General features: G+C 38.7%; 1 protein-coding gene across 3 annotated transcripts in view; it reads left to right on the top strand.

Annotated features, from left to right (window-relative positions):
* Positions 1–20825, top strand: part of PRKG1 (protein kinase cGMP-dependent 1) — a 1197769-nt gene extending 1176944 nt beyond the window's left edge. For all 3 annotated transcript variants that reach the window (XM_041728585.1, XM_041728584.1, XM_041728586.1), the window contains 5 exons: positions 361–524; positions 12347–12469; positions 12553–12615; positions 13930–13996; positions 16337–20825. In XM_041728585.1, the coding sequence (XP_041584519.1) occupies positions 361–524; positions 12347–12469; positions 12553–12615; positions 13930–13996; positions 16337–16435 (516 nt within the window). In that variant the 3' untranslated portion in view covers positions 16436–20825. The remainder of the gene's footprint in view (positions 1–360; positions 525–12346; positions 12470–12552; positions 12616–13929; positions 13997–16336) is intronic.
* Positions 20826–22475: the final 1650 nt, after the last annotated feature.

Raw genomic sequence — 22475 nt, 5'->3', positions numbered from 1 at the left:
TTGTCAAGGAGGTCCAACGAGTCTTTTACAGATTTTCAGTAAAGGAGTTATGGCTTTCCATTGGCAGGAAAGGAGTAAAAATTGGAAAATAATTCTGGAAAGAAAGATTTGCCTTTATTTTTAATGACTTGAGTTTTATCCTATACTCAAATTTCACCTTTTCCTATTAAAAAAGAAAAAAGAAACTGGGTTTGATCAGGGAGGCTGTGTTTGAAGTATAGGTGGCTCCTTTCAGACTAGAGAACTATAGCAATGTGCATCTGTTTTTGTTTTATTATCAGTACACTCCAGCTAAAGAACTTACTGCTTTTAAGTTTAATGCACGTGTCTTGAAATAACTTGTATTTCTCTCTTTGTAAGGTTGATTTTGGCTTTGCAAAGAAAATAGGATTTGGAAAGAAAACATGGACTTTTTGTGGGACTCCAGAGTACGTAGCTCCAGAGATCATCCTGAACAAAGGCCATGACATTTCAGCCGACTACTGGTCACTGGGAATCCTAATGTATGAACTTCTGACTGGCAGGTATGGACATTGACAGAGAACCACTGATAAAAATAGACCAGCAGACAGCTGCACACTCCTGCCTTTGTCACTCCAATCAGGCCATCTTAAAGCACATCTCACCATATCTTTTCCAGCGCTTCCATTAATTATGCAAGTGACCAGGAGTCCATCAAACTCTAAAATGGGTTAGAGGAAGGCAACCAACTCAACATCAACTTTTGGCCTCATCATTACTAGTTCTTTATACAAATATGAGAATGTAGAATAATCTTGTTTTTTTTCTGTGAGGCCATTGAGCCTAGTCACTTAGCCAGCAATGAAGTAAGGGAGATAATAGCGTTAGAAAAATGTCTTGGTCAACTGTTTATAGAAATAAGAGGACATCTTAACAATTGTTATATCGGAATGAAACGTGCATGCTTTGCAGGTCATCTGTGTAATAACATTATAGTCATCAACAACCAAAAAAGGTACTGTGGATACTTCCAGGTCTAAGGCAGACCATAAGCTCCTCAAGGAAAAGAAAAACAAAATACACCACCCTGCTGTGTCCAGAAGAGAAGGGGGTGGTAGGGTCATTATAAATCAAGGAGTTCAGAAGAGGGCTCGGTTTGTCCAAGGAGACTTTTAAATAAGGCAAGACCTCAGCTGGGCTCTAAGAGAATGTGTCTTAGACATTCAAAGCAAGGAAAGAACATTCCAGGCAGGCATGGCTTCACTAGAAGGGCAGTAGCTTCATGTAAAAAAAAAAAATGATAGGACACTGATGGCCGACTGAACGACTTTTACACAGTGAAAGAGAGGGGGGCCACCTACAGAATGACAGGAAAGATGGAGGTAAGAGAGTTGGGGACACAGGACAAAGGGAAGCCCCACCCCCAGTGTATGAACTGTAGTGGTAAGACATGGAACAGGGGGACTGTGAGCAGATGCATCTGTCCTGGGCACAGACAAAAGTGTTGTGGCTTAAGGGCAATTTCAAATGAAGGAACCAGCCCTAGAACCCTGACAAATGGTGGGAGAGCTGCTGGAACTCTCTACAGGCCTGATGGGCTGGCAAACACTACTTATGTTTCCCCTCCATCTTGATAGTGCAGAGGGGAGCAAAGCCCAGGCATCAGAGCTGGTTTGCCAACTCAGTGAGCCCTTGGCTCCTGGACCACACTAGCCCCAGATGTCCCAGCAGGACATTGTGGCTCCAGCCATCTCACCAAAGATAAATAGGTGCAGAGCACCCCAGAACATTCCAGGCATGCCCTACTTTGGCTCTAGATGACTTGCCAGTGTAACCCTGGCCCATGCCCACCTCAGCTCTTGCTGTCCCACCAGGTGCCCCCTCCGTCTTCTACCTCCCTCAGCTCTTCTGCCAAGGGGCCCTTAGCACGAGAACCCCAGAATTCATGCCTACTTCAGCTTCAGCTGTGCTGCCAGGCATCTTCCATGTGGAGAGCCTTGAGACCACCCCCACCCATTCCCACTTTGTTCTGACCATCCTACCAGGATGGCCCCACATAGAGTGGCCTGTACCGCCAAGCCCAGGATAGCTACAGCTCTATACAGCTAGCCAAAGTCACCAGAAAGACACAGTCTACACAGGGAATGACCATCTCCAAGATCATTCCTTCAAATTTGAGGAGAAGTAGCTGTTGATGTCAAAGATTAAAGATAGAGAATTTCGAAAGCCAGAGAAAAGCTCCTTGCTATTTTTCAGCAGAAACTTTGCAGTCAACAAAGGTGTGGCATGGTACATTGAAAGTGCTGAAAGAAACCCTGCAACCAAGAATACACTACCCAGCAAGTTTATCATTTAGATTTGAAGGAGAGTTTCCCAGACCATCAAAATAGTGGAGTTCATCACCATTAAACTGGCCTTACATGGGATCCCTGGGTGGCGCAGCGGTTTGGCGCCTGCCTTTGGCCCAGGGCACGATCCTGGAGACCCGGGATCGAATCCCACATCGGGCTCCCGGTGCATGGAGCCTGCTTCTTCCTCCGCCTGTGTCTCTGCCTCTCTCTCTCTCTCTCTCTCTGTGACTATCATAAATAAATAAAAAAATTAAAAAAATAAATAAATAAACTGGCCTTACAAAAAAAAAAAAAAAAAAACCAAAGGGAATTCTTTAAGTTGAAAAGAAGACCATAATTAGAAGAAAATTACAAAAGGAAAAAAAAATCATTAGTAAAAGTAAACATTTAGTAAAGACTTATAAGGCTAGTATGTAGGTTAAAAGACAAAAGCAGTAAGATCAACTGTACCTAAAAAATGTAAAATATGACAATATATGTAAAGTGGCAAGGGAGTAAAAATCAAGTTCTTTTAGAATGTGTTTGAACTTAAGTGACCATCAACTTAATATCGACTATAGTAGGATATTATATATGAACCTCATGGTAACCACAAACCTAAAAACTATAAAAGATACACACACAAAAATAAAGACAAAAAGGCCAAACATAAGACTACAGAAACTCATCAATCACAAAGAGAGAGCAAGAGAAAAAACAGAACTACAGAAACCACCAGAAAACAATTAAGAAAATGGCAATAAGTAAATACCTATCAATAGTTACTTTAAATGTAAATAGTCTAAATGCTCCAATCTAAGGCACAGAATGATAGAATGGATAAAAAAAGACCCATCTGTGTGCTTCTTATTCAGACTTTAAGACACACACAAACTGAAAGTGAAAAAAGATGGAAAAAGATATTCATGCAAAAGGAAGCCTAAATAAATAAAAGATGCAGTAGGAATACTTCTAGTCTTTTTAGTCTATTTTATCTAAGACAGAGAATCTTTATAATGATAAAGGGATCAGTCCAACAAGAGGATATAACAGTTGTAAATATTGATCTACCTGACATGAGAGCATCTAAATACATCAAGCAAGAATGAACAGACATAAAGGGAGAAATGGACAGTAATACAATAGTAGTAAGGAACATTAACACCCCACTTACATCGAGGGATAGATCAGCCAGGCAGAAAATCAATAAGGAAACTGTGTCTTTGAAAGACACATTAGACTAGATGGACATAACAGATATAGACAGACCATTACATCCCAATACGTTCTTTCCACGTGCACAAGAAACATTCCTTAGGCCACAGAACAAGTCTCAGTACATTTAAGACTGGAAATCCTACCAGGCATGTGTTCCATCCACAAGGGTATGAAACTATAAATCAATAACAAAAAAACAAACAAACAAAACTGGGGAAAAATACAAAAACATGCTGAGGCTAAACAACATGCTACTAAACAACCACTTTGCCAATGAAGAAATCAAAGATGAAATTTTTTTAAATGGAGACAAGAAAAAATCATGGAGACAAATAAAAATGAAAGTGCAACAATCCAAAATCTTTGGGAGTCAGGAAAAGCGATTCCAAGAAGGAAATCTATACTGGCACAGGCCTACCTCAACAACAAACAAGAAAAATCTCAGTCTAATCTTACATGTAAAGAAACTAGAAAAAGAACAAGGAAAGCCCAAAGTTAGAAGAAAGGAAATAATTAAAATTGGAGGAGAAATAAATGAGAGACCAAAAAAATAATACAAAAGATCAATGTATTATTTTTTTGTACTGATAAACCTCTAGCGAGACTTACGAAGAAAACAAGATCCCAAATCCAAATAATTAAAATCAGAAATGAAAGGGAAGTAACAACTAACAGCAATGAAATACAAAGGTTGGAAAGTATGAGTGCTATAAAAATTCTATGCCAACAGAGTGGACCATCTAAAAGAAGTGGATAAATTTCTAAGGAAGAAATAGAAAAGCTGAATAAACCTATAACTAGTAACAAAATGGGATCGGTAATCCAAAAACCCCAACATATAAAAGGCAAGAGTTAATAGCTAAATTATTAATAGCCAATTAATAGTTAATAGCCAAATTATTACCAAAAAGTAGAAGGAAAGCTTCCAAGTGCATTCAATGACATCAGCATTGCACTGATACCAAAACCAGAAACTACAAAAAAAAAAAAAAAAAAAAAAAAACAAGAGAGGGAACTACAGACTAATATCCCTGAAGAACATGGATGTAAAAATCCTCAACAAAATATTAACAAAAAACATTCAACAATCTATTAAAAGGATCATTCACCACAAATAGGTGGGATTTATTCCAGGGTTGCAAGAGTAGTTCAATATTCTCAAATCAGTCAACATTATATATCACATGGGCAGGAAAAAAGATAAAACCTGTATGATTATCTCCAAAGATGCATAAAAAACTTGACAAAATCCAGCATCTGTTTATGATAACACTGCCAACAAAGTGGGTTTAGATAGCACGTGTTTTAACGTAATAAAGGCCCTCCATGAAAAACCCATAGCTAAGATTTTCCTCTAAGATCCAGAAACAATACAAGGATGTCCATTATCACCGCTCTTATTCAACATAGTAGTGGAAGTCACAGCTGAAGCAATCAGACAAAAAGAAAAGAAATAAAAGGTATTCAAACTGGTAAGGAAGAAGTTAAGCTGTCACTATATGTAGATGATATAATACTATCCATAGAAAACCATAAAGAAAAAAAAAACCATAAAGACTTCATCAAAGAACTGTTAGAAGTAATGAATTCAGCAAAGTTGCAGGATACAAATTAATATACAGACATCTGTGGTGTTTCTATACACTAACAACAAAGTAGCAGAAAGAGAAATTAAGAAAGTCCATTCCATTTACAATTGCACCAAAACAAATAAAACAACTAAAAATAATTTAACCAAAGAGGTGAAAGACCTGTTCTCTAAAAACTATAAAATATTGATGAAATAAATTGGAACAAATGGAAAGATATTCTCGGCTCATGGATTGTACGAATTAATATTGTTAAAATGTCTATACTGCCCAAAACACTGTGTGGATTCAGGGCAATTCCTATCAAAATGCCAATGGCATCTTCCATAGAGCTAGAACAAATAATACTAAACTTTGTGTGGAACCACAAAAGACCTTGAATAGCTGAGGCTATCTTAAGAAAGAACAAAGCTGGAGGTATCACAATCCCAGATTGTAAGATCTACTGCAAAGTTACAGTAATCAAAACAGTATGTTTTGATATACAGGCACAAAAATGGTCACAGAGATCACTGGAACAGTAATAGAGGGCCCAGAAATGAACATTTTCTTATACGGTCAATTGATCTCCAGGGGAAAAAGCAAGAATATGCAATAGGGAAAGAAAAAAATGCCTCTTTAACCAATGGTTGGGAAAACAGGGCAGCTGTATGGAAAAGAATGACACTGGCCTGCTTCTGTACACCTTACACAAAAATAATTACAAAATGGATTAAGAACTTAAATGAGACCTGAAACCATAAAACTCCTAGAAGAAAAAAGAGGCAATAATCTTTTTTGACATCAGCGCTAGCAACATTTTTCTAGGTGTGTCTTTTAATGTAAAGGAAAAAAAAGCAAAAATAAACTACACCAAGATGAAAAGGATTTGTATAGTGAAGTTGAAATGACGAAACACAAAGGCGACCTAGTGAATGGGAGAAGATATTTGCAAATAACATATCCACTATGTGGTTAATATTCCAAAATATGTAAAGAACTCCTACAACTCAATACCAACGAAACAACCAATTCAGTTTTAAAATGAGCAGAGGACCTAAATAGTAACTTTTTTAAGGAAGAAATTCATTTGGCCAATAGACACATGAAAAGATGCTCAGTATCACCCATCATCAGGGAAATAAAACTAAAACCACAATGAGATATGACCTCACACTTGTTAGAATGGTTAGAATCAAAAGGACGAGAAATAACAGATGTCGTGGAAGGCGTGGAGTAAAGGGGGATCCTTACGTACTGTTGGTGGGAATGCAAACTGGTGCAGCCACTGAGGGACACATTATGGGGGTTCCTCAAAAAATGACAAATAGAATTAACCGTGTAATTCAGTTCCATACTGGGTATATTCCCCGAAAAAAAGGAAAACACTAATTCAAGAGAATATGTGCACCCCTGTCTTTATTGCAGCACTATCTCCATTAGCCAAGGAAGGTAACCTAGGGGTCAATCAATAGATAAATGGGTTAAAAAAAAAAAGAGAGAGAGACAGATCTACACACAGGGGACTATTACTTGGCCATGAAAAAGAATGAGATCTTGCCATTCACAACCATGTGGAGGGACCTAGTGGGCAGCGCCATATGATTTTGTTTATCTGTGGAATCTAAGAGAGACATAAACTAAACAAGACCCATAAATACAGAGAACAAACTGATGGTTGCCAGGGGAGTGTGGGGCATGGGGAAAAGGGGGAAGGGGAGTGGGAGGTCCAGGCTTCCAGCTGTGGACTGAGTCACAAGAGCAGAGGCACAGCATGGGGATACGGTCACCGGTATCGTAATAGTGCCCTGTGGGGACCAACCGTAGTGACACTTGCAGCCAGCACAGCATTACATCCCCACTGTCAGAATTCCTACATTCTACACATCAAACTACCGTCATATGCCTGCTGTCGTTCGATAGAAAATTGATGATAATGGGGGATCAGTAAGCGTCGCCTCTTGAGGATCATGATTGCTACACGTGACTGTTTTCACTCCGTCTAAAGGCAGTCACTGAGTATTTTTTGAAAAGGGGGTAACCTATAGGGCCCTATTTAGGAATAACAAGCCAGAAGACTTGAAGGTCATTCCGATAATTCACATCTAGGGAGCCGAGAACTTTGAATAAGATAGAGGCCCTGGAATGACAGGATTGCCTAAGAGAAAGTAGTAGCTGCCCCAAATATTCAGGAAGACCCAGGGCGTTTAGCCTCAGGTCCTCTGTGAAGCTTCAGTGAATGTGTGAAGATTGAGAAGATTGTCTAGAGCACAGGATGCACTCCAAGGATGCCACAGCCACTCCGCTCCTACCACTGCCAGGAATCACGCTTAAAACTTGTGTTGACTTCAAATAAATTATCTGTGACCTAACCCCATTTTATTTAATATCCTCCTTCTACATAGAAGAAAATGGTTTTAAACTTATGACAAGGGGACACTTGAAGGATATGAAAGATTTGAATGGCAAGGTCAAATCTAGCATTTAAGCATGTATGTGTACACGGATGGATGGGAGGACAGATACGTAGGTAAGCTACCTGGTGTTCTTAGAATTGCTATAAAGAGCAATCGGTGTATTGCAAAGAGCAATCTTGTATTCTTGATACAAGAAAACTCAATACTATTAACCACAGAATTAAGATATCAACCATTAATAACTAGAATAAAATATTAACCATGGCAATTTCTATTTTCCTTATGCATTTAATTTTTTCTCCACACTCATTATTTGATTCCTTGAGTAATGGAACAGTTAAAACCTTATTCTTAGAAATTCCCACATACCAAACTGTAAAGAAATTCTTAATAGCAGTCCTTAATCCTTTAAAATAACAATGTCACATCACAATATCCGACTAAAATATATTGAAACCAGAAATACAAAGATTTAAAAGTTTAAACACTTGAATAGTTTCAAAGTACTTTTCTAAATAACCATAGGGTCATAAACATTATGGAATGGAATGGTCATAAAAAATAAAACCATATAAAAAAATAAAATTAAATAAAACCATATAAATCACAATTTTTGTGGGATAGCCAAAGCTGAACTTGTTATTATCATAAATGCTTATATTATTAAAAAATATTTATTCTTAACCATACATAATGAGCTTAGTACCCATTTTCGGAAATGGACTCACAATTTTTCTCCTTCTGGGGAGAATGACAAGGGGCAGGGGTGTGGGAAGGCAAAAATAGAACATATAAGCTCATCTTTAGCTGCAGGGAAAATCTGATCAACCGCATGTGTCAAATACTGTGAGGTGTGGTTTGTGACCAGGACTGATGCTGTCAGACCTCCTTGGGCCACAGACGTGACCACGAAGTGCTCTGGTCCTGAATATAATATCCAGTGGATTTAGGGGAAGAAATGGACCTTTGGAAAGCAAGGAGTGTTCACGTAAAAGCCCAGTTAAGCCCCACAGAACATCAGGAGGATCTGTAAGCAAACAGATAGACCAGTTTTGCCTTCTAAGGCCCATAATGTTGGCCAATAAAGGGATAGGAAACCAAAAATAAAAAATAAAAATAAAAAAAGGGAGAAAGGTGGCAATGGCACAATTTCAAGGAATGTGGTTGGGCTTTGCTGTGTGCCCCGTGAACTCCTGAATGCCCCAAATTGAAAGCAAGTGAAATAATTTGGTACATTTTAAAAGGCAGAAAATTCTAGTGAAAGCTGCTGAATTTCCCATTTCCAGTCTTCCTTAGTCTGTTCTTCAGGGCAGTGAACCCCACTAAAGGATGAGTGGCTATCAGAAAGGGCCCCTTCCTGTAGCCCCAGACCGCCCCCCACACACACACACGAGTTCCTTTCCTACTTTTTGGTTTTGCCCAAGACTCCCCCAGCCCCCACATGACTCAGAACATGAGAAAACCCTCCCTGCCTTTCAGCTTTAGATTCAATTCATGTGTTCCACACACATGCATTCCCCCTGGCATCTGTCCCTAATTTTTGGGGGGGGGATGCAAGCTAAACAGATCCAAATGAATTTGAAGAATTTCAATGTACTTTCATGGAGAATTTGCAGTGCCTTTCACAGGCACTCAACATAACAACTGAATATGTGTAAGTCCCTATTTCCACTGGTGGTCTTCTCATAGAGATGACCTCACAGTCCTCTCATTTCCTCACACCATTGAGAGGAAATGGCCTTAAGATAAAGCCAACACTGTATGGAAAACAAGACCTGGAAATGACTGAGTCATTGAGCCACTGATCCCACCAGGTCCACAGCTTCCCTACCTCTCGGCCGCCGTCATGTGAGAATAAGGTCCATACTGGTTTGATCAGTTTTCAGTTAATTTCAGCTGCAAGATACATACATAAAAGGCAGCTCAAAAAAAAAAAGGCAGCTCAATGACACAAAAGAAAAATGAATGAAAGAAACCTAGGAAGAGCTTAGACAAATCATCTACAATTTCTTTGACGCTATAGAACGCACGATCTCTTTAAAAAGTCAACAAGACATCTGCTAGTGTTCGTGGACAGCAAGAGAAGCAAACCAGCGGAACTCAACAACAACACAGAGCTGGACGTCACCATCCTCATCCACAGAAAAGAGAGCAATAGCAATGAGAAATCCAGCCAGAGAGGTAGTAGGAGTTGGGGAAAATAATGGAAAAGACGACAGGATATAGAAATTATTACAGAAAGAGGATATAGAAGTCAAAGGAAATAGGAAAAAAAAACAATTATGTTTGTAGAGAGCCCATTACAAGTGGAACAGAACAATATCCAAGGACATAACAGAAAATCCGTGACCCAGAGCCTGGACTCAGTACATCCTTCTGATTAGCAGCGACCATGGGGAAGCAGATTCAGGGCAATGACACCGCTGTGTGTCCTGCTTCCTGACTTCAGTGGGAAGGGATCATTGTATGGGCAGCTAGGCCACAACAGCAGGTCATGCGGGGTGTTGGGAAGGAGGAGGATTAGTCTGACGTGGCTTCCAGCTTGTGCGTAATGCCTTTAATGTCAGAACCTCGCACGTCCAGAGCTGCGTAGTTTTGAGGGAGACAGAAATTACAGCACAAGGAATTTATACCAAGTCCACTTAGAGCATAGAGACCGCAGGTATAAAGTAGAGGGTGCACCCAGCTCTTTCTTCAAAAAAAGATAAATTAAAATAAGGCACAAAGGAATAAAACTGGTGAAAAGGACTGGCGATGAACTTCGGAGTCTTATTAGAACTCAGACTAAATAATTTAATGTTGGTAATTGAACAGATGGTAAATGTGATCATCTCTGGCAATTTTCAGATACTAAAACAAAAGTTCATGTGGGGGGGAGGAGGTGGGAATCACGATAAACACGCTTATTTGTCATCATTCACAGGAAAGCATTTTAAGAATTTTTTTATAATTAAAGTATATCGCTATGAAACAGAAAGCTCTGAGGTCAGAGCTGTTTTGTTAATTGAGACATCTTTTGGGAATTAATATTATCGGTGAAGAAGCACATATTGGAAGTTTAACATTTCGTTCTACTCTTGAAATAAAATAAAATTGAATGCTTTTTTTTTTAAAGCATGTATAAAAAAAAATCCCGTGTCTGCACCTCGACACAAAGAAATGTTTGAAATTACATTTATCTTATGTTAATGATTAATATTTTGGGGTTCTGGAGGATTTTTACCTCTAATTTTATGTTTTGTATGCTGCAGGGCTATCTTGGACTGAAAATACATCGCTTGTAAAAACCACAAAAGTCCTGTTTAACAAATGATCCTTTTTTCTCTAAGAAAATATAAATTCAAATATATGTATCTAAATTTTAGAAAAATGTTTAACTGATTACAAATGAGGAAGAACAGCATAGTGGATTTTTTGTTAAGTAAAAATCAAAACTGGCAAGGCTAATGGAAGAGAATAAATGAAATATTCAACTTCATATCACATCAAAATTCTTAGGTTCTACTGTGACCTAAAGTTGTATATTTATACATTTTTTAAAGTGATTTAAAACTGACAACTGGCTAATGAATGACACATTAAAACATTTAAAAAGTACTTGTCATAGAGAATAGGGACCACACCTCAAGGCAATAACAACCATCACAGCCTTCAGAAAATCACCTCTGCTCCTCCCTGTTGTAAGCAACTCATCGTTTGCACCTTGCTCCTTAAAAGGAACTAATTTGAACTGCTACTAACGAACCTGGTGGGCAAAAATAATAATCTGCACCATGTTTCCCCAAAGAGACATGAACTTGGTATTAGAATAATTTCCAAAGAAAGTATTTGTCCAGGTTGTATCACTTTGCTGGAAGGTGCAGTCTTGATCATCTCCGTGTCCCCTGACCCTGGCACAAGGCCACCCTCCAGGGATGGATCTGGCTCCTGGGGGCCTGGCTATGACATCCTTCCCAATAAGGAGGAAGCCTCGTGTCAGGTTACCTACTGAGGACTGATGACCAGGGAGGAAGGGGCGGGAGGAGGACTGTTCTGCAGAGACACTCCATCAGCAGGTGCAACTCTTGACCTCGGAGTTGTGAGTTCAAACCCCCCGTTGGGTGCAGAGATTGCATTAAGAAAATAAAATCTTTAAAAAATAATAATAATGCACCAATCTAGTCTAATACTTGAATTTACCCTTGATGTTGGTTGGTGGAGGTCATGGGATCAGTCCCATGACCAGAAATGGTGTCCCAATCCCAGTGGGCATGGGTAGTGTTGGCAGGAGATGGATCCTTATCACGGAAGTCCTTGGAGCACTCTAGTGAGTTTGGAATTCATCTCAGGTGTAATCAGTGAACTGACAATTACAAGGAAAGGGCCAGAAAGTAGAAGCAGCATCTTGTATGGCCAAAGACAGCAAGGGGAGTTTGGCCCCTGCACTAGAAAGACAAGAGGAGAACACAAACTTGACCCCCCCATGGGGTTTTGCTAAGTGATTGACGTGAAAAGGTTTCCATGCTGTTTTCCTATGAATCTAGTATCACTCCGTTACCACTACCAACGTTTGTCCCCAGAAAAGAACCGATGTAGTCTGTGGGGTTATAAACAATTTAATATTTCTTATTTAGAAAACAAAAAGTGGGGATCCCTTGCATGGCTCAGTGGTTCAGCGCCTGCCTTCGGCCCAGGGCGTGATCCTAGAGTCCCAGGATCGAGTCCCATGTCAGGCATGGAGACTGCTTCTCCCTCTGCCTGTGTCTCTGCCCACCCTCCTCTCTCTATGTCTATCATGAATAAATAAATAGAATCTTAAAAAAATAAAAAAGAAAACAAAAAGTGATTCTCTTTTCACGTCTCATTCTCACAGCCCACCTTTCTCAGGCCCAGATCCTATGAAAACCTATAACATCATACTGAGGGGGATTGACATGATAGAATTTCCAAAGAAGATTGCCAAAAATGCTGCTAACTTAATTAAAAAACTCTGCAGGTAAGCATTTCAACCACATGATTTGTGAAAGGCTCATAATGTGAAAGTGATGAGATTCCTCACAGTTCTTATTGTCTTTCCAGGGATAACCCATCAGAAAGATTAGGGAATTTGAAAAACGGCGTGAAAGACATTCAGAAGCACAAGTGAGTGTTCTTTCCTTGTTCCTTTCTGTTGGAGGGTCCAGAAAGCACGACAGGCGCCCCAGGCTGTGTGACAGTAGACTCGGCCTACCTACCGGAACATCCAAGGGGACGCCAGACCTTTGATCAGAAGCCCTTCTGCTTGTGTGTCAGGGACGTCACATGACCCTAAGCCATACCAAGTGACGGATTCACTGAATTCAGTTTCTCCAAACTCACCCTAATGGCACATCTCCTCTCTGGCATGAACAGGAAATGTGTACTTTTAATTCTGGGATTCTATTCTCTGCCAGGATATCAAAAACAAAGGACCCCCACCATCGCATGCCTCATTTCCCAGACTAAAACTGGAATTGACTTTTCCAACCACTTCCTAATTAGATGATAAAGGGAAAAAAGAAATATAGGGTACAGTGGGTTTGTTTGGGTTTTTTTTTCCTCAAACCGTAGCAGCATCTTAAATATTAAACCTTACTTAGTCAACTGGAGAGTCAAAGGCTAAACCTAAAACCAAATTAGGTTTTTTTTAATTAGCCTGTGTTTATAACAGTCACAGGAAATGCACATCCCTACCAGAAGAACGTATTTATCGAACTATTTATAAATACCCTGAAACACCTGCTTAAGAATTTGGTGCTAGCATTTGCTAAAGACAAAACAAAACGAAACAGTTAAAACAGTTTTTTAGTGTTATTGGGTCCTCATTTTTGCAGATAAACTACACCAAGTACCGTAAGTCTATTTTAATTAAACGTGTTGACATCTTATTAGGAATTATGATGACCCTAATACTGCATATTTAATGTTTTCTTCTATGAACACATCGAAAAAGTGCCAAGTCAGAGTTAGACCTAATACGGTGATATGGAAAGGTTAATTAACTGAAGCCGCCCACTGAATCGGTGCAAAACTAGAAGGGTAATTTTCTAGCCTGACTTTTCATGCCCTGATTCTACTGCCTTAAAATAAAAAAGTTCTATAAGACTCAGGGGCCAAGCTATCATGACACTTATTAAATTGTAATGATACTGTAGGAACAAGGTCATACAGACATTCTTCCTGAAATTGCTAGGAAAGGAGTTATTTTCTAATGGGTGTTAAATATCTCAATAATTAACTTATTTTATGGGAATGCATATTTTTAAAAACCTAACCATAAAAATGTGCAATGAAATAGAATATACTCTTGTCTCATAGAAAATGTTTGCCTAGTGGCTTTCCTTCAGACATGTCCATCACCCATGTTGCGATGAGAGGGTTTTAGCTGATATGATGCCTTTAACTAGCTGTCTTTTTTTCTTTTCTTTTCTTTCCTAGATGGTTTGAGGGCTTTAATTGGGAAGGCTTAAGAAAAGGCACCTTGACACCTCCTATAATACCAAGTGTAAGTAGACTTCCCAGTTTATACTCGTGTGATGCACATCATGGTGTTTATGTCAGTTGCTGAAGTTTCATCCTATGATCCCTTGAAATAAACTATAGGGGAAAGTACCACATTCGAATAGTGATACCAAAATCCAAGCTTAAAAAACAGATCAATTAGGAGATGGTCGTTTTATGTTTGTTTTACCATTACCTTTCTAAACTATTTATTCTAATATCTTTTGCATGTGAATAAGAGCAGACCTTTAGTAGAGTAAGTGTTAAATATACATTGATGTAGACAGAAGAGCATAAGGAGTGTCCAACAACCAGTTTCTTTTTTCTCGTAATGCATAAACTTCACATGTCATTGCCCAAGAATACATGAACAACTTTAATGAATTAGTCCTATTCTTGAATTATGACCAGTGTAGTGTATATTAGAGTGTATTTGGGTGCATTAGGGCAATGTGCTGTTATTTTGTTTTTACGATCCTAATTTACACCCCATCTTGCTCTGTTCCCAAGAGCCTGACCCATAAGGGCCACTCAGAGCATCTCTTTGCCCCCTGGTTTCTGACTAGGTTTGGTCAACAGTCCGGCAACCATTTTCAATAGCTACCAATTCCTGGGTCATAGTGGGTTTTGTTTTTTGTTTTTTTGTTTTAATGCCCCACACCGTTCCTCCTCCCTGACCCCATATCACTTCAAATGAAGTACTCCCAGGCAATACCATGTTCATTTACCCTTTCATGGGGCCCTAAAAAAAAGGGATCCTCTTTCCTTCACTGTCTTTTCTGAACACATCAGGTGTTTCATTACATGGCAGCCCACTAACGGTGATTTAGTGTTTGCATGTTTCCATATTTTTATTTAATGCTGCATGTGTCTGATGAAATGTGCTGCATCTTTACAAAGAGACAGAGGGCTGCTTGGCGGTAATCAGGTATATACTTCTATTTTTTCCAGCTAACTCAAGACTGCTCTTTATGCAGAAACATTTTCCCTACTTCTAAGATTTATTTCTGTGTGGAGGCTTATGTTTATTTACAGACAAAAGAAAAATCCCATTATCGTATCTCCCAATACAGATGCTAATTGCATGCATGAGGTTTTGGTTTTAGAACAAAAGTAGAATAAGGAACTTGGAGGGATAGTTAGCCTAAATGATACGTACCTAAATCTATCAGTGGTTTCTTTTTCTGCCACAGTAATATTGAATGGGATAGATTTATGGGTATGCCCGTATATCTTTCATTCAATATTAATATATAAATGGTCCTAAAGTATGGATTTTCACCACTTTTACTGATGCTCTACAAATTGGACTTTACCCAGTAAATTTGCAAGAGTTTTGGCTAGAGTTTAGAAATGCCTTTTTATTATACTTGAAATGCAAAGGCAAAAGCCACAAGACAGCCTACAAGGCTCTACATGACCTGATATCTGCCTATTTCCCCTATTTCTCCTTCCACTCCTCTCCTCTCTTATACAGCAGCCACACTAGCCTTTTCTTTTGGTTACTTCATAGCATGAAGCACTCGCTCTCTCTCACCTCAGGCCCTTTGCATGTGCTATATCCTCTTTATCAAACTCATGGATTCTTACCTTTGAAATAATATTTTTTCAAAGAGGCTCCTCATCATCACCTAGACTGTCATGTCTTTTTTCCTCATAGCAGCTACCAAACTTGATAACCATTTAGAGATTTTTGTGATTATCTGTTTTAATTATACAGCATACCCTCTGCCAGAGTAAAACAGCAGGAGCCAGGTCTATTTTTATTCACCACTGTTACGCTCAATAAAAAGCACAAAATCTGCTGCCTGATAGACCCTTAAAAAATAGTTCATTAGGAAATGAATAAAGAATGTTTTTTAGGGCAACCCAGGTGGCCCAGCGGTTTAGCGCCGTCTTCGACCCAGGGCATGATCCTGGAGACCTTGGATTGAGTCCCATGTCGGGCTCCCTGAATGGAACCTGCATCTCCCTCTACCTATGTATCTCTCCCTCCCTCTCTCTCTCTCTGTGTGTGTGTGTGTCTCTGTGTCTCTCATGAATAAATAAAATAAAATCTTAAAAAAAAAAAAAAAAGAATGCTTTTAGGAGCACCTGGATGGCTGTCAGTTAAGTATGTGCCTTCAGCTCAGGTCATGATCCCAAGGTCCTGGGGTGCAGCCCCTACTGAGCAGAGAGCCTAAAACAGGGCCTGTCTCTTTGCCTCTGCCCTCTTGTGTGCTCTCTCTGTGTCAAATAAATAAATCAAATAGTTTTAAAAAAAAACAATATTTTTTAAAAATCCAATCTGGAATTTGACTCACCAACCAAGAAGTCCTCCCACTGTTCATTCTCTCGTTCGCAGGTTGCATCACCCACAGACACAAGCAATTTTGACAGTTTCCCTGAGGACAATGATGAACCACCACCTGATGACAACTCAGGATGGGACATAGACTTCTAATGTATTTCTCTTACCTGCTTCTGCCTTGCTGAAGTCAGCTTTTTTCTGAGACACAGCTGCCAGCAGACCTGAGGGACGGAGAGAAGATAAGTGCTCGGGGTCACCATGATGCCTTTGATCGATGCTGCTCCGGTAACTACAGTGGCATTAGGACTTATTGCTTAGATGACAATAGTGCTCTTTACATGTTTTCTGTTTGATCCTAAAAAAATAGCAGTTGACATGGTGGTCCTGAAGCAAAGCCTTTGACACCAGTAAAGAGAGGTTTTCTGTGGTTGCAATGATCTTGCTTTGCTCTGACTATAATTTGAAAGACTGTAAGAAACACTTCAACCTAGTAAAAGAGTCTGTACCTTGCTAGAATTATCGAAAAGATAAAAAAATAATATATTGGGTACGATAGATTGCCATGGTACCAAAACTGGGCTCTTCCTTTCCTTCGAGTGAGGTCGTAGGATATATATTAGCGCAAGCCGGTGTATATACCGTTTAGAAGAGGGCCACACATCTACTGGTCACAGAGTTCATGTCAAACCAGTGCTAGAAGTTTCATGATTTAATTTCCCAGCAGTGCTGATGACGAGACTGAATGTTACCTTTCCTTTCTGACAGATTTTAAAAATTGATATGATAAAAGCACAACTGCTATGGATTCTGCTGAGAACTTTCATAGCAGGTATATACGCATTTTCACAGAGGATTGAAAAACAAACAAAAAAACAACAACATGCATGATCTTTGTTTCTTTTTTGATAAATTGGCATGACAGAGTGGGAAAAAAAAAAGCAACTCACAAACCATTTCATATCTTTTCAAATATTGTGCTTCAAGATGGTCCTGGAAATAAATGACTAGCAGCCAACCGATTTTTATTTATTATGTAACATGCCCTCAGACTGAGGCTTAAAATAGTCCCTTTTATAAGAATAAACCCTTGGGGTGGGGGCAGGGTGGGGTGGAGCGGGACTAAGATCCATCCAAAAATAAAAATAAAAATAAACTATATAGGTGCTATGTATATCTTTCATCTGTAAATGTCCGTGTCTAAGCAGACAACACAAATTCTAATCATCACCTGTGTAGCCAGAGACTCAAGCATTCTTCACTGCATTTACCAACCGAACTCCTATCAGATTTCACTGACACAACACAGCCTAGGGTCGAGGCGGAAAGGGGATCAAAACCCATTCCACTGGCTTCTTGTCTTAGGCCTGAACCAAAAGAAGAAGAAGAAAGCACAAAATCGTTGAGACTCACCAGATAAGGAACCTGGCTTACATGAGGTCAGGGAGTGGGACCAGCCTGGCCAGGTGTTGTCTACCTTTTGACCAATGAGCCAGTGTGAGTTCATCGCACGTTATGGGAATAGGAAGGGAGTAGAGAAGAAAACAGGACCCTGATCTCTTAAACATAAATTTTGGCTAAGTAGGACAGAAATATCACAATCCTGAAATGCATCTGAAAATACCACACTGATTTGCTTTTTTTTCCAAGAAGGGGAAAGAAGGAGCAGTTTAAACTGAACCCTCTGCTGGTAGGTGAGTTAAGGCCAATTAGCCGTCCTAAGTAGCAGACCGGTCGGAAGCTTTTCCTGGACAAGGAGTGTTTTTACCTGCGTAAACAAACGCAAAGTCTTACGAGCTGTCATCCTGATTTGGAACCATGAGTGCGTTTGGGATACTCAACTGAAGGTTGCTTTTATCCGGTATAAAATTTAGTTTCTTTTTAAAGTCAATCAAACGTAAACATTTCTGCCAAAAAATATGTCCACAGAGGTCATTATTGCCATATCCCAGGAGGCATATCTTATTATTTCTGTTGGAATTTTTCATACTAAGGCTACTTTAGAATATGGTATCAAAACATAACAGTCTAAGAAACATTTGGGGAATAAAAATACTAAGGGCATATTATCTCTCATCAGAATAAAGCGATGTTAAACTTTTGATCCCAAGAGGTTACTGCTATTCTTACAGTAGAGTTTTCCCTCCTTTGCGAATAATTGCTTACAATCCCTTTATGCCCCCAAGATATCCACTTTCTTCTACAGATTTCAGAATGTAAAAATTAAACATATCAACCTAAGATCCGGCTCTGAATGCTATTTCAGCATCTCTATATTGCTTTTAACCGGGCTTTGAAAAAGTATATAATTTCAACACCGTGGTCAATGTTCAGTGGTTTTTGTGGAAAGCTAGAGTGTGGAGGTTTATTAGAATACTAAGTTTACCTAAATACCACCCCCCCCAAAGCCCCAGAGCTTAGCGCTCCCTGCAGATGTTGGAACTCTGGTTCAAGTCTAAGACAACAATGTACAAGTCCTCTGAGGAATGAAGAAGTAGCAGCGGCTCGATGGAACGGTCTACCATTTCTCCTACTTGTTAGCACATCGTTGTTGCATTTCACCTGTGGCATCGCATACTAACCAATAGAAGGCGAACTACATCTTCCAAAAAGTTGCTAAGAGAAAAACAGTCCTCTAATCTTCAGCACTGAAATTCAAGTGTTTAAATCTTGTCTTAATGAAGACACTAGGGCTAAAAATCACAGTCAGCTTCGTAGAGCGCATCTCACATTATTTCTGAATTTTTCACGCCCCTTCTCTTTTTCCTCACACTAAAGAACATCTGGGTAAGTTAGAATAGTGCCAACTTGTTCGATTTGTTAACTGACTTTCTTGTTACTACTCTGAGTATGGGAAATAAGGGCTTTCCATGTGTCTTGGCGCACAGGAAAAACTGCAAACTGCCAAGGAAAGGAACATCATGATATTTGAGATAAATTGAACACATTAGAGGAAACGAGTTCTGGAAAATTGCTATAAATGATTTTTACGTTTCTATCTTCTTTGTTACTCACCTGAGAGTCAGATCCATGTGGCATTTAAAACAAATTTCTTTGATGATATTCTTTACAAGTCACTTTTTTTTTTTTTTACTTAAAATTATGGGATAGGCATGTGAATCACACGTGTGATATAGAAATTCAGCTATTGAATTTTTGTTGTTTTATTTCTACATGACTGAACTGATGGTGAACTAAATTTACAGAAGTCAGCTACCATACTGAAAATTAGGATAGCAGAACTGATTTCATACGGTAGAGGTGATCTGTGCATTATCCATAACGACGTTTTCTTTCACAATAGGACCACAGACAAATATTTATGTAAATAGATATTTTTGTGTGATATTTTGTGGTACATATAACTTTTTTTTAGTGTTTCACAGCATTATTATTTCATTTTCTTTGTATTGAATACTGTTTTTAGGTCCAAGTAGACTTGAATTAATGTCATAATTGTCAGTATTATTGAAAATTATGTCAACTGTATGGTTTCATCTGTTCCATAGTTTAGAACATGACCTGGCTATCTGGCATTGTTGCAAGTGCCTTAAATTCATGGCATCCTATTAAAAAACAAATTTGGTGTTATGCTGCATGACAAAGACAAATACACCTCAAAATGTTGTCCTTTCTTAGCTTGCTGCGTTTTACAGTTCTTTCTGCTAACAATTTATAAGCCTTTATTATATAATATTGATGAATTACAGAAATGATGAAGTCGCTCTCTTATTTCTGTTACATGTACCAGAGCTGTGTATCTGTTACTGAGATACAGCGTCATTTCTGTGAAATGTAAAATGTATGTGCAGGTCAAATTAATATATGACATACTATCAGTCTGTATACAGGCATTCCTGTTTTGCTAAGCTGTGCAGATTCAGTTAAAAAAAAAAAAAACAATGAGTGCAGTCAAGTTCTAACGTCTCATTTTATAGACTCCATTACCAATGCTCCAACTCAAAAGAAAAATTGGAAAGTGACTGCTAACCACACCTCGTTATGAAACCAATGATGAACACGTACCTTGGTGCACTCCTCAACAAAACAGGATGCTTTCTGAGTTCTTGTATATGCAAATCATTTATGAGGCAAGTTTGCAACAGACCTGGAAAGATAAAATTGGATGTGTGTTGTTAGCCCTCCTCTTTATCTGCCCCTGACTTAACAGAGCTCTGGGACCTTGACAGTGACTCAGAGGTTTGGGCTTTCCGAGGCAAGGGACATTTCTTCAAGTATCATCTATCCAATTTATTTCATTGTATGATGTTTTTACAACTGGTCAGTTCTTTTGTATTCTTACAGCTATGGTTACTTGATTGTCCTCTTACAATTTGTTCTACATGAAAGAGTCCTTTGTTAGTCAGAATGCAACAACTGTCATCAAATGGTCATTGACCACTTGCACTCTTTTGATGTAGATTAAAAACTTTTTCATAAAATTAACCTGCTTTGATTTGCTCTGTATTTTTCCTGCAGCTGTAATTGCCGAGTGCCTGTTGTATACTTTATAGAGTTGAAATAAAAAAAAATAATTACTTTTGAACTTAGTTGATGTTTAATTCCAGACAAGATACCAATAATATGGTCGATGTATCATACTGGAATGGAAATACCCTGCAGTGCTGTTGGAGAACGTTACTATGACAATGTAAAAATTACTTATAACCCAAGTGTCCTTCACAACGTCGTGTATTACAATCTGTTATAAAACTAATCTAGCAAATGGGTTTAAAGAATTCAGGAGGGATAATGGAAGGCCATCCAGTGTGAACAGAAAAGCAAACAAACCCCACACAAACCCCAACCTCGGCAGTGTTCTATGCACCACGACCACTACCCACCACCACACACTCCTTGTTTGGACCACCCCTAGTCAAACTCTGAACCAGGCAAACAATCAAAAAGACAATTCTTGTATAATGCTATGTGCTATAAGGGAATTATTTCACATGGAAAGCAATGTCATGAATCTTAGTCTACAGTTTATTGGCCTGAACCCTCTGTTATGTTTTATATTAATAAAGACTATAAATGTAGAAAACAATGCTACTGCAACAACTTCAATTCCCCAAAACCCCAGTCAACATATCCCTCTATCCCTTTGTTCCTCATTGCAGTGAACAGAACACAAAATTAACAAAGATTTCCTTAACCTGACTGTCTTTGTCTCGTTGACATCCCATTGCCAGTGATGGTGAGTTGAAACCCCTTTTAAATAAAAACTAGAAATAATCCAATTAACTTCACCAGATAGAACTAATAGAACTTTAAACCGTATTATGTCACCACAGCATATGCAATAATTTCATTTCTCCTGCAAATAGAACTGAACATTAGGTTTTCACTGTCCATCAAGTCCTGTGATTTTCATACCCTTGATCTAAGCATGGTCTTCTGTGATCCTGGAAAGTTATTTTTTTGGCGATAATTACAGTTTTTAGACAGGCGTGTAGACCAATACTTATGATCCATTAGTGTGGGGGATGGTAAGAATGTTGTATCCACACCATTGTCACATCTTGTGCATGTTAATTGCAATTGAAGTAAATCACTACACAATTACTTGACTATCATAACAGGAACCAATTATAAATTTGATCTGAATGTATTCTTGATCATCCAACTTGATCACATATTATGCTTGCAGATCAACCCTTAGATTCTCAGAAATAGCCCTAAATGTGCAATGCACATAACACAAAACAACCATCACACTAGTGTTTTTTCCTGAGAGCCCTAGTTTAGAGTTTCTCCCTGTTCCAAACATACCCTTTCCAACTCAAAAGGCCCATAAATTGATAAGACAGTAATGTTTACATATTAAAGCCGTTTTTCACCCCATGAAAAACACAGACTCACCCCAGATCCATCCTTGTGCCCATTAGCAAAGCTAGACAGGTTAATCTCAACCTCAGGTAAAAATAATAAAAATCAAATGAATCAAAAGAAAGATATAAAGAGAAAAAGAAAAAAGAAAAATTAAGAAAAAAAAAACAAATCATCCCTAATAACCCTAAAGGTTGGCACAAATTCCATAAAAATTAATGCACAGGCTCTCAAAGCACATATTCCAGACCAGTATTTTTCAAACATCAATGTCAGAATATATGTCTGGGAAATATGGCGAAAACATATTTCCAGCATCATTCACAGTTGTTTTGAGATAGCCCAAGAGTCTACTTTTAACAAGCAC

This window comes from Vulpes lagopus, chromosome 14 (assembly GCF_018345385.1).
Source record: "Vulpes lagopus strain Blue_001 chromosome 14, ASM1834538v1, whole genome shotgun sequence".
NCBI classification, from domain to species: Eukaryota; Metazoa; Chordata; class Mammalia; order Carnivora; family Canidae; genus Vulpes; species Vulpes lagopus.
The sequence above is the reverse complement of the archived record's forward strand: the minus strand, read 5'-3'. Positions and strand labels throughout refer to the sequence as shown.